Consider the following 13,315-nt stretch of genomic DNA (forward strand, 5'->3'; position numbering starts at 1 on the left):
CTCTCTGTTCCTTCCCCGCTCACGCTCTGTCTCTCTCTCTCTCTCTCTCTCTCTCTCTCTCTCTCTCTCTCGAAAATAAATAAACATTAAAAAGAAAAAAACAACCCACAAAGACAAGAACAAAACAAAACTGAAAAGGAGACAAGAGTGTGAGCGTCTGGCCCCGGGGGCCTACAGAGGTGCTACATTCTCCTGGTCTAGCAGGCCCCAAAGAGCTGAATCCTAAGCCAAAATGGGACAAGCTGAGAAGCAGTCACACTTCTACTGTCAAACTCCCAACTAAAACGTTCTCAAATAGGCAGTGCTGGTTACCTTTGGAAGAGGGGATGAACGTGATTCTAAAAATAGGAAAACTGTTTGAAAGTCTGTTTAAGAAGTGGCTGGATCCCTAATTCCTCTCCCCAACACTGCACAGCTGACAAATGTCCCCACTCCCTGGCAGAAGACTGGGAATTGATTCTTCAAAGAGGGTTAAAACAGAGGCTCTCTGACCCAAAGGTCACAGGGCACAACTGAGGGAGGGGGCTCACACTGCAAAGCAGGAGGGGTAAATGAATTTATCTATGTACATGTGTTCTGACAGCGAGACACCCACCCCTCTCCCCACCCTGGCTCTCAGAACACTGGCAACCAGCCCTTTATGCTCCTAGTAGGACCGATGTCCCTTTTTCAAAGAATCTAATTGCCCAAAGAGGAAGGACCTAAAAACGCTGACATTAGAAATCGTCTCATAAAATGGCCCAGCCAGTCCACCCTCCTGAGAAACCACAGTTAACAAACCCCAATCCTAAGCTCAAAGCTTCCAACCGGCTTTTTGATGGCCCTCCTTAAATAGCTCTGAACAAATCTACCAGGCATCTGAGGAGCAAATGCACATGAGAAAACCAAGGCCAACAGTAACAAATAAGGAAAGCAACTTTTTAAAAACAGTTCCAATATCCTCCAGGAGATATGGCATTGCACATGTGAACAAAACAACCCCCTGAAATTAAAAACGGAGTAGGGCAAGAATAAAAGAGCCTCTAGAAACTTAAAAATATACAGGCGCTCCTCTTTTAGACATGGGTGGGTGCTGGTTCACCCCCTGGGTTAGTCTGGCCCCCGTGACTGACGGGCTAAGCCCCCCTCCCATCCCCCGTGCTCCCGCCCGCCTCCATCCTTCCTTGCGGCCCCCGCCTAGCTCGGCACTCACACAGTCTATGTTCTCTGTCATGTTCAGAATGATGTAGTTTTTCCCGGCCAGATTGCTCCAGTCTTTGCAGATCACCTGCGCAAGGAAACAGAAAGAAGGGTGACAGTTACAAAGGCACGAGGAAAGGCATCCAGAGAAACTCTTTGAGATGCTGGAAGGTGAAGGCCAGGTACAGGTTTGCGGCAGCTTGGAGGGAGCCGACAGCCTCTGCAAGGTGCCGTGCCCAGGCACCGGCCCAAGACTCACAAGCCCAGATGTGTCCAGGGACCCCACGGAGGAGGTCTTCAGCGAGAGGAGGGGCCTGACAGCACAGGGCTTGCCAGAGCCACAGGCTCTCGATGGCAACCCCATAGGGGTTTAGTGTTCTGTCGGCCCAACAGGAAACAGGCCTGCAGGCCTGATGCACGGCCTGACACAGTGGGACTCCCCCCCCTTCCGCCTAGTGGAGGGAGCCGGCCTGGGTGTGTGGGCTGGGGCCGGGTGAGGTGAGGAGAGCAGGGGTGGGTGCGGAGAGGGGGTGGAGGGCACAGGTCAGGCAGTGGGAAAGGCCAGCGGTAGCACTGAACAAGGCCAGGCCGAGGGAGCTGAGCTCTCCCAAGGCTTTTTACCTTTGCATGGAAGTGTGGGTGCGCATCCCAAAAGTCCCGCCAGAGAGGGGCCGCCCACCTCAGCCTGGCACACCCTCCCAATCCCCTGTGCACCTGGGGATGACCAGGCTCCTCAGAGAAAGGTGCAGCCGCGTGGCCCTCGAGTGCCCTCACTTTACCTGAGTAGAATCCCAGGGTATTCTGGACTGGGCTTCGGTGGCCTGTCCTTCCTGGGGCTGCTGGCTGAGGTCTTCTTGCCCCAAGGTGGCAGAGGCAGGTGTCAGTTCCGCGTCTCGGGGAGCCAGCGGGAGAGAGGCGGAGGCTCCAGGGTAAAGGGGGTCTTCAGCTGGGGTCTCGGCCCCACTGGGAGCTTCTGTCTGAGGGAACGAGGCTAAGGACGGCACCTCCGCTTGCTTGCCAGCCAACCCCGCTGCTCCCACGGTGGCCTCCTCGCTTGCCTCCTGAGGAGCCTCAAACTCCACTCCATGCCCCGTGGCCGGCAGCGTCGTGCCCCCCGTCTCCTGGCTGACGAAGTCCTGCCCCCCCGGGGTCACTGTGCTCGGGGTGACTGCGGACGGTGACAGGCTGGGCTCCATGCTGCTGCCCACCTCCACACCCGAGGAGGCCTGTTCCCCAGATTCTTCGTGCCTGTGCTTGGCAACCCCTGGCACCTGGCTGCCGCTGGTGGGAGAAAAGCCATGGCCCTGAGTTTGGGCTTCTTCTTGGGATCCGTTCACAGGCAGCAGCTCCTCCTCTTCTTCCTCTTCCTCTTCCTTCTCTACCTCCTCCTTCTCCCTTTCCTCCTCCTCCTCCTCCTCATCCTCCTCGTCCTCCTCCTCTTCTCCAGGAGCCATATGCCAGGGTGGCTCCACCAGGTTCATCTTGGGCAAGGGTGAGGGTGGGCTCGGCACCTCCTGGCCCTGGCTGGTGTCTTCTATGGGACCCGCCTTCTCCGTCAAGTCTGGAAAGACGTAGTCTGTGGACAGAGACAGAAACCTCATTCGCTAGTTTCATCATCCATCACTGAGGTGTTCAGTGTTCGCTGAGCAGATGACAGAAAGGAACCATGAGACCCACAGGGGGACAGTGGGGAGTTGGACTACCGGTCATATTGGAAAGGAGTGGGAAACAAGGCTGGATGGTGGGGGTTCGGGGGGGCAGACTGTGGAGGAGACAAGGGCCAAGCTGGTCCCTGTTTCCTTCATGATGATACAAATGACACAAATCTGCCACTAAAATTCCATGAATACAAGAATGTGAACAGTAGAAAGATAGCTTGTATGATCGCACCCCTTGGAGATAGCTCTCGTTAACAGTCCACGACAAGAAGTTAACATCTTCTCCATCATTCTTATAATGGGTTTGTTTCCTTGTCTGCAGATTTCACCAAGAAGACTCAGACAACCCATTAGAAAAGGTTCCCTCCCCCATCAAAATAAATAAACTTTAATTTTTTTTTTTTAATTTTTTTTAAAAAGGGGCACTTGGGTGGCTCAGTCAGTTAAGCATCTAACTTTTGGTTCTGGCTCAGGTCATGATCTCGTGGTTCATGAGTTAGAGCCCTGCATGGAGCTCTGTGCTGGCAGCAGAGAGACTGCTTGGGATTCTCTCTCTCCCTCTCTCTGCCCCTCCCTCCCTCTCTCTTAAATTAAATTAAATTAAATTAAAACTTTGCTAAAGAAAAAAAGTTTCCCTTTAAATCTCTTTACTAATGGGTTGTTATGGGGGTCCTCTTGGTAAAACCATTGAATGACTTCTGAGAACCCTCTGATCACAGGAAAAGATGAAATGCAGAGATCATGGCCATTGTTCCTAAACTGTGCTCTTTTGCTGAGATGTAGGCCTTGGCTGGGAAATAAAAAAGATGCCAGGAGAGCTCGAGAGAGTCCAGCGGCTGAGCCCAGAGCCTCCCAGAACTGACAGGGTCGCTGTTGGCAGTGACAGTGCGACTTTTTACCCTCGCTGCTATTCCTGGGAATCACATCTTGAAGTGCAGAACTTAGGAGGCTTCCTGGATGGCAGGACTTGTTCTGGCTTTTCAGTGAAGCCTAGGCCCCTTCAGGGTAATGACATATAAAAATCATGAGCCAGTTCTGTTAAAAATTCCTTTAAAACACTGGAAGGTATTTCTAGGTAGCAGCTTTTATTGGCTGCCATTTTGTTACAAATAAAAAATATCTAAGACCGTTTTAAAATACTCTTTAGACATGAGAGAGGTGGTAATAGTTTAAAGTGGTGAACTGGGCCTCCTCCTCCAAAATGTCTATCAAATCAGAGAATGGCTTTTCAACTGTCAGATTAAATTTTGAAAGATTTAGATACATTTCTGGGAACATGGAAAGCAGATGAGACCAACGAACAGATAACCCCTCAGCCAAGACAAACAACAGGGAAAGATAGTGGTGGAGGGAGGGTCTCTTCCCAACAGAATTAAGGAGACAAAACAACTATGGGAGCAGCAAGGACACACAACAAAGAAAATTCATGGAATTGAAGATAATTTTTAAATTCCAGTTAGAACCTCAGAGAGACCCAAAGATATTGCATCCCCAAAATGAGAACGAATAATAAAATCAAGTAATCTCTAAAAAATAAAAAATTTGTAGAAACTGAAATTAAATTCTTGAAATGTAAAAATTCAACAGAGTAGTTGGAAGAAAATGTCAAGAAAAAGTCTCCAAAGCAAAAGTAAAAGGACAAGAAAGAAAAGTTAAAAGATACAGATGACCAGTGCAGGAGGTATAATATCTAATACAATTTCCAAACAGACAAGAACCTTAAAATAGAGAGCATAAAGAGTCAAATAAAGAAGAAATTTCCCAGGCCTGGCAGCAGGAGTCTTCACATTGAAAGTATATATAATTGAGGTGAATGATAAGAGACTCACACCTAGCTTTATTCTCATGACATTTCAGAATTCTAAGGAACAAGACAAGATTCTAAAAGCTCTCAGAAGAAGAACACATAAAGTAACAATAAAGAGATTATTAAATTATCATCAAGCTTCTAATTCATAACACTAGACTGCAGGAAGGAAATTGAAAATGCATCCCAAATTCTGAGGGAAGTTTATTTTGAACCTGGAATTTTATACCCAACTAAACTATCAATGAAGTGTGATCACAACATACAGACATTTTCATATATGCAAAGACTTAAAGGTTTGAGAATCCACGGATTCTGAGAGAAGTATTTCAGGAAGTTCTCCATGAAGTCTAAGGAAGACTGGGAATCAAAAAACATAAGAGGAAGTCATGAAAATAAATCTCTGAAGGGAAACTGTGCAGCAGGCCTACAGAACAAGCATTCACATAAGAACATGGAATCACAGGGCTCTGAAAATTACTACAAAAGGAAAATCGACTCCCTATAAGAAAAATTATGATTTTTTAGCTGAATGATCTTAGTGATATTTGAAAGCCCACTGTGATATTTAAATAAATAATTAGAGGGGTGCCCAGGTGGCTCAGTCAGTTAAGCGTCCACTTGGGCTCAGGTCATGATTTCACAGTTCATGGATTTGAGCCCCACACTGGGCTCTGTGCTGACAGCTCAGAGCCTGGAGCCTGCTTCAGATTTTGTGTCTCCCTCTCTCTCTGCCCCTCCCCCTGCCTGCACTCTCTCTCTCCTTCAAAAATAAATAAACATTAGAAAAAATTTTTACTGGGGCACCTGGGTGGCTCAGTTGGTTAAGCGTCCAACTTCGGCTCAGGTCACGATCTCGCGGTCCGTGAGTTCAAGCCCCGCGTCGGGCTCTGGGCTGATGGCTCAGAGCCTGGATCCTGCTTCCGATTCTGTGTCTCCCTCTCTCTCTGCCCCTCCCCCGTTCATGCTCTGTCTCTCTCTGTCTCAAAAATAAATAAAAAACATTAAAAAAATTAAAAAAAAAATTTTTACTGAACAATTAGAATATGCTACCCACCCCACTTTTGTTAAGTATACTCTTTTTGAATCAAAGAGACTGGTAACTGGATATCTTCCACTCCTCACAGTCTGCAGGGAAACTTACCTATTCCCCACACAAAACAGTCAGTCATGGCACTTAGGGGGGAGGTGTGCTCATGGAACAGAGACCACAGAACACTGAGGAGCCAGACACCAGCCTCTAATACTGAACAGTCTAGTATCACCTTTATAAATATGAACAAACAATCAAGATTCACAGGACATTAGAGGAAAGCCAGGCTCATGACGAAGCATGAAGGAGAGAAAGAAAAGCAACCCACTTCTGAGAGAAGAGTTAATCCAGAAAACAAAAGAGAACTTATAAAAATGTCTTATTAACACCTCTAGAGAGACTCAAGAAGAAATTATGCCCATAAAACAGGTATATAAAAGAATAAAAATATTTTAGTTCAATATAAGTAAGCATTTTGTAATATCTCTGTTTAAAATCGAAATGCAATGCATAAAAACCTATTGAAATGGCCTAGATGGCCACCTGACAGGAAAATGATATAGTACCATGTCAGAAGGCTTCTGGGGAAATGGACATATAAAATCCCTTACATCATGAAATTTTATGGTCAGGAGACTGCTCTGACAGCAATGTGTAAGAGTTTGATGAAAGAGGGGATGAATGAAAGCAGAGAAAAGAGTTGGGGAGCTTGCTGCCTGTTCCAGGAGAGATGAACACAGGTAATGACATTGAGAGTGACGAGAGAACGGATTCAAGAGCTGGCCCCAAGGCAGACTTGATAACCTGTGTGCACTGGCTGACTAACAGGAAGAAGGGGGCACTCTGGCTGACTATGGGGGCAGCCGTGCCCTCAGCAGAAATGGCGAAGTCTAGAGGCCAAGTGCCCTGGAAACCCTCAAGAAGCACTTGAAATAGTCAGTAGGCTCAGGAAAGCCTAGAATATGCTGGGGATGCGGTGGATGGTGGTGCACTCCAGCAGAATCCCCCTGGGCTGGGGGAGTTCCCAAGAGGGCAAGCTGACCAAAACGATCCCTCTACTCATTTGATGTGGACTTTCCAAAAGTCGAGTTCTCTATTCCTCCAAAGGCAGCCTGGCTCCCAACAGAATTCCCTCAACTAAACTAGACAATAACAGCCGTCATGCTGTGGGTGATGGGGCCTGGAAGCCAGAAGAGTCAGCCACCAACTGATTTGTCTGAGCAATGGTCAGTCCCTGGGCTTCTCTGGGCTTCGGTTTTTCATGGGACGAATGGATACTGGCATATCTGATTTCTAAGGTTCTTCCTGGCGCTGATATTCAACACTTTGGAGACAGTTTTGATAAATGTGTCTCATACACCAGTGACATTAAAAACAACTCCTCTGCCGTCCCAAATAAGAATAATACAGGATTTACGAGACCACGAACTCTGATTGCCAAGCAAGGGGATTTTCTTCACCCCTTTGTTCCCAGCACCTAACATAGTGCCTGGCCCAGTGCAGAAAAGAGAGCAATGTGTGTTTGCTGAACTCTTGACTAGCACTTTCTGCCTCCTGAACCCAGGACCTGTCCATTTAGGGAGAGAGAAGAGCCTCTGAAGGTGTGGACTACTCCTTCACTAGCTCCTCCCCGGCTCCCTCCGTGTGATTACGCCCACACAGCCAGCCCTTGACTCAACATCTCCACACTTCTTTCTCAGTGAGTTACTGATTCTAAAGACTTTCTCTATGGCCTCCATGCTAAAGACTCCCAAATCTACATCTTCCACCAAGCCTTTGCTCTCTCCAGCCCTCTCATCTCTGGTGACTTGACAAATCACTAATAATGCACCCTGGTGCTTGGACTCAGCAGGCTTTTTTTCTAGTTTTTTTTACCACCTCTCCCCTTCCAAAATTATTCCTTCTTCTTTTACTGTGCGATCTCAGTTCCCAGTTCCCGCTGCTTATCAGCAGTGTGGCCTTGGACATGCACTTGACCTCCATGTGTCTCCTCTTCCTTATCTATAAAACAACAGTAGTACCTGACACACAGGGCTGTGGTCAGGATGCACTGAGATAAAGCCTGGGCACAGCCCACACTGCACAGCGAATACCTGAGTCACTTCAGCTATTCCTCTACCTCCTCCCCGTTATTATCACTAAATTTACGTACTATAAGATCATAATAGGAAAAGTGGCACCATTTTGGAAGTCTGCTCCACAAGACGAGGAGTAAGAGAAGCGCCTGAGTGATAAATTAGTCAAGGAGAATCCTGGGAAGAGGGCAGGGCAGGAAAGGATTGACGGTTTCCTGACAAATCTAGATATGATCTGAGTATCAGAAATGTCTCTTACACAGAAACAAGAATTTAAGGGGAGACCCTGTGGGGACACAGATTATGAACCAAAGAAGGTGTGGAGGGAAGTGGAATGGGAGCAGGTGTGGGACCGACCCTGGTGGGATGGAAACGAGGTTGCCAGGAAGAGTGGGCAGGGGGACTGGATCCAAATATGAACATAGAATAACAAGTAAAGGGGCGCCTGGGTGGCTCAGTTGGTTAAGCATCTGACTCTGGACTTTGGCTCAGGTCACGATCTCACAGTTGTTGGGATCGAGCCCCTGACTGTGCAGGACCTGCCTGAGAGACTCTCTGCCCCTCCCACACTATCGCATGAGTGACCACTTTCTCTCTCAAAAAAAAAAAAGTTAAAAAAAAAAAAAGTAAAGAAACCATCCTTTGTCCAAGAGTAGCACCAAGATTCACTGAGAAAGAGAACAGCACTTGTATGACATTCCTGTCAAAAATGCAGAACCTGAATGGAATCATGGGGAAACACTAGACAAAACTGAGAGGTATTCTACAAAATAGCCTATCTCCTTCAAAAATGTTAAGGTCATGAAAGATAAAGTCTGGAGAACTTTCCAGAATAAAAGTAACAAGGCATGACAATAAATGCAGTCCATGATCTTGGACTGGATACTGAACTATAAAATATAATTTTGTTTTCTTCTGCTACCATGGACACTGGGCAGGGGGTGGGGAATGGAAAGTCTAAAGTTTGTAATTATATAACAGTATTGTATCCATGCCAATTTTCTGATGGTCATTGTACCTTGATTTTGTAAGAGAATGTCTCCATTCTTGAGAAATACACACTGAGGGGCACCTGGGTGGCTCAGTCGGTTGAGCATCCAGCTCTTGATTTCGGCTCAGGTCGTGATCTCACAGTTTGTGGGTTCAAGCCCCACATCAGGCTTCGTGCTGACACAGCAGACCCTGCTTGGAATTCTCTCTCTCTCTCTCCCTCTCTCTGCCCCTCCCCCACTCTCTCAAAATAAATTTTAAAAACTTTAAAATGTTAAAAAATATACATACACTGAAAGGGCACCCGGGTGGCTCATTTGGTTAAGTGTCCGACTCTTGGTTTCAGCTCAGGTCACGATCCCAGGGTTATGGGATCGAGCTCCACGTCAGACTCTGTGCTGAGTGTGGAACCTGCTTGAGGTTTCCTCTCTCTCTCCCTCTGCCCCTCCCCCATTAGCTCTTCCCCACCCCTGCCTAAAATAAATAAGCAAACTTAAAAAAAAATATATACACTGAAGTATGTAAAGTCAGCAAAGGGGCATCATGTCTACAACTTACTATCAAATGGTTTAGAAAAAAACTGCATGTCTGTAAGTATACATGTATATGTTGGGTAAGATGTTAACAGTGGGGGAATCTGAGTGAAGGGTATACGGAAATTATTCTTGCAAGTCTTCTGTAAATTTGGATTATTTTTTTTAAATACGGAGTTAGAGAGAAATCCCTTTAACTACTGGCTAGTGAACATGCTGGAGCCACCAGAAGGGGAATGAAACAAGGAAAGGGACAGGGCAGGCCAACCTGGACCAGGAGCTTCTGAAGGCTCCAGGAGCAAGGAACACAGTGCCGTAAGAGGGGAACAGCCTTGGCGGACGGGGCAGAACGTGCTTCTCCCACTCAGGTGTCCAAGGAGAGGCTTCCCGGGCCTGGCGACACTGGCCTGGGAGAGGGAGCAGGAGCAGTGGTCTTGGAGAAGGGAAAAGGGAATAGACTGGCAATGGAGGAAGAGAAGAAAAGCAGGGAGGTGGGGCAGGAAAAGGAGAGCGATGGAGGAGGGAGCTGCGCCACACCACAGCGGGTGAGACACGATGGGCCAGGCAAGGCAGGTGGCTGCTCCGGGCACCCCTCCACCCCCTGCCCCAGGTCTCCCAGTGCAGTGACAGGTGGTGCGTCCCAAGTCCTGTCCACTGCTGTCACCAAGAGCTGTGACTCCACACGGGGAGAGCCTCTCCTGCTTAGTGCCCGAGGCTTGGCTGCCCATCTCATTTACTTCAGCACAGGGAGGCAGGACAGGAGGGTCCCACGAATGCTGAAAGCCTGTTTGGGACAAAGGCATACCCACAGAGCACTCCCCACACTCCCCATACGGGGACCCGAGTGTGAACAAACACAGATGCCCAGAAGACATGTTCAAGACGGCACGAGAGCCAGGCAAAGCCTGTCCCTATCCCCTGGAGGGTAGGGACAGCTGGGACACTGAAGAGATGCCAAAGGTCCCCCACAGCTTAGACCCTCCAGAGGGGGCCTGACCTCAAAGCATGGAAGGTCAGGGAGTGGCTCTGCTGCAAGGGCACTCAGGAGACAGGTAGCTCAGTCCCCTCACTGTCTGTGAGATAGCAGAGGACCCCCTGGGACCTCAGCCAACCCTCCCCCCCACCCCAGCCTCAGGAATCTCCCTCCCTGAACACGGGGTGCCAGGTCTGTGAAGCTGCAGTACCCCCTGGTGGCTTCCACTGGGAGCTACATCTTCCCTGGAGCTGAGGGAAATCAGGCCTTCAAAAGACAGACTTGGGGTATTTCACACGACACAGGGGCCCTGCAAGATCAGAGAGCCCACAGCCTGCCTTTCACAGATGAGGAAAGAAAAGCTTACGGGGGGAGTAGGGGGGGAGTAGGGAGGACACTCGCTCTCAGTTGTGAAGCTACACTTATCACAGTTGTAAAGGTGTAAAACTCAGGCTCGTGGGCGGCCTGCTCAGTTAGGACGACACCCGGACTTGGCTTCAGACGCAGCGAGGAACCAACTACCGGCAGCGGCATCACCTCTCCCCGGGGCATCCACACTGTGGGCCAAGGCCCATCTCTTTAAGGCTGGGCTTGAATCAGCAGACTAGTTGGCAGGGCGAGCTCAAGGCACAGCTTGAGAGTTCTACAGCCACAGGGGCCAGGAGGCTGGCTGACCGGCCTCCAGGCTAGCCCGCCATCCCTCTGGGAAGTTGAGGCTGAGGTGAAATGACAGAAAGCATTCAAATCACCTCGCCCAGAAGGCAGGCTCTTCTCCCTAAGGCATTCTCTTAAAACCCTGGTGCGGTCTTACATTCCACACACCCAGCTGGCTGCAAGTGTATCTGCAGTGGGGTGTTCCTGCTATGGGACACGAAGGAACTAGCGTTCTAGCACAAGAAGGGACCCGGGGGGTCATCTTGAGCAGATGACAACTAAGTCTAGGTAACATGGGCTGTCACTGTCTTCAAGAATATGTCTCTTCAAGAATAAGACTATGTCTCCTTAGAGAGGCATTTTTTTTTCAGTTAAAAAAAATTTTTTTAGCTTTTTTTTTAATTTTTTTTTAATGTTTATTTTTGAGACAGAGAGAGACAGAGCATGAATGGGGGAGGGGCAGAGAGAGAGGGAGACACAGAATCGGAAGCAGGCTCCAGGCTCTGAGCCATCAGCCCAGAGCCTGACGCGGGGCTCGAACTCACGGACAGCGAGATCGTGACCTGAGCTGAAGTCGGAAGCTCAACCGACTAAGCCACCCAGGCGCCCCTTTTTTAGCTTTTTAAAATTTATTTTTGAGAGAGCGAGCGAGCGAGCATGAGCAGGGAGGGGGAGAAAGAGGGGGAGACACAGAACCCAGGCTCCAGGCTCTGAGCTGTCAGGTCAGAGCCCATCAAGGGGCTCAAACCCACGAACTGCGAGATCATGACCTGAGCTAAAGTCCGACGCCACCCAGATGACCACCCAGGTGCCTCAAGAGGCAATTCTATCTTGGCGGCTTTTTTTCCTCCCCAAATTCCTTAAACCCACCTTCAATGGTCCCTTTACAACTCAAGCTCATTTCTGTTTTATCTAAGTGAGGAAATTGTGGGAAGCCTCTCCCTCGGGATAAAAACCTACATATTTTCTCAGCTGTTCCAATTCAGCCTTCTTTGCCTGGGGCCAAACAACTGGGATTATTCCTCATTCTCCACCCCTCCCCTTGTCATTCTTCTCTTGTGGCAAGTCTGGATTCCCCACACCTTTTAAGAGTGGTCACAAAATCAGCAGAGTAGGTACACAATAAATATTTGCTGAGTGAATTGTGCAAAAGTGAACAAGATTCACGGGCTAGAAGCTGGCTGATGTTTGACTCATGCAGAAGGGTCTGAGCCGAACACAGCCCTCACGCTACACTCTCCCCACTGGACGTGATCTGGCGGCTAGCAGGAGGCCACTCGGATGAAACTCCGGGCCCTGGACAGCCTGGATTCTCCAGGCTTTTGCTTTTCCTTTCCATCTCACTCTGGGGCTGGCTGTTTGTTCCCTAAACAGATCAAGTTGCATCTTTTCCCCTCATATATTTCATCACTTTTGTGAGTCTCTTTCCCCAGTTTATCAAGGTCACACTGGACTTCATTTCTGCCTTCTGGGGTAGCCATAATCTCATGCTTGACCCTCGGCGTCAGCTGAAATATTATGAGCTGACTTCCCTGTTTGGGACATGAAATTTAAACAGGCACCAAGCCAGTGGCCTTGAAAGATCACTTTAAATGTCCCTTTTGGTTAATGTCAAATCACTGAAAATTGCCCTGTGAGTGCAACACTCAAGCCAGTTATTCGAGCGAGTGTTAATACAAAAACACTCACAAAATTCACAATAGACTTGTATAAAACAGAGGCACAAGGGAAGAAGCTTTCAGCATAATTACAAATGACTTTTTAATGGTCAACCTCAGGAGTCATCAAAGACATGTAAATTCAACAAAATGATACATTTTTTGGACTGCCAACTGGACGATCTGCGGATATATTTAAAGGTGATCGCCAGGATTCGATGAGTGCAGGAAACAGGCACTCAGTCTGCCGCTGATGGGACCACAATGGGGGGGGGGGGGTGGGATTATGAATGAAGAGCTTTAAAACCAAACACTCTGATCCTGTAATTTCACTCCTAGCAGTGCACCCTACGGAAACAGTGAGGATGCTCACGGTGATGTGGTTCCAAGGATTCCCATCATGGCACAGAGAGGGTAACAACAGACTGGAAACCGTCCAGTGCTCAGGCAGCAGGGCATTAACTGAGCACGTGGTAGCCTGGCCCTCCTCGGGATGCTATTCCAGCCTTACAACTGGGGGCGGAGGGCCCTGTCAGCGGGCGTGGAAAGATGCTGCCAAGTGAAACACCGAGACCTGGGCACTGTCATTCCATTTTTCATAAAAGCACATTCTATGTATTTCCCGTACGGGAAAACCGTCCAGAAAGACATGTGCCAAGATGTCAACATTCGCCAATTCTGGGTGATGGGATCATGAGTGGTTTTCACTTTCTTCTTTTCTACATTTTCTAATTTTCACACCAGGATGTTTGTTA

The 13,315-nt window shown here is 48.4% G+C and overlaps 1 protein-coding gene across 1 annotated transcript in view; it reads right to left on the reverse strand.

The window, feature by feature from the left end:
• The window catches only part of PODXL2 (podocalyxin like 2), a 40,686-nt gene that overhangs the window by 14,839 nt on the left and 12,532 nt on the right, over positions 1-13,315 (reverse strand). Inside the window, exons 3-4 of the mRNA XM_042962342.1 lie at positions 1,959-2,755; positions 1,193-1,267 (exon numbers count right to left, since the gene is read on the reverse strand). Of these exons, the coding sequence (XP_042818276.1) occupies positions 1,193-1,267; positions 1,959-2,755 (872 nt within the window). The remainder of the gene's footprint in view (positions 1-1,192; positions 1,268-1,958; positions 2,756-13,315) is intronic.

This window comes from Panthera tigris, chromosome A2, assembly GCF_018350195.1.
Source record: "Panthera tigris isolate Pti1 chromosome A2, P.tigris_Pti1_mat1.1, whole genome shotgun sequence".
Taxonomy (NCBI): domain Eukaryota; kingdom Metazoa; phylum Chordata; class Mammalia; order Carnivora; family Felidae; genus Panthera; species Panthera tigris.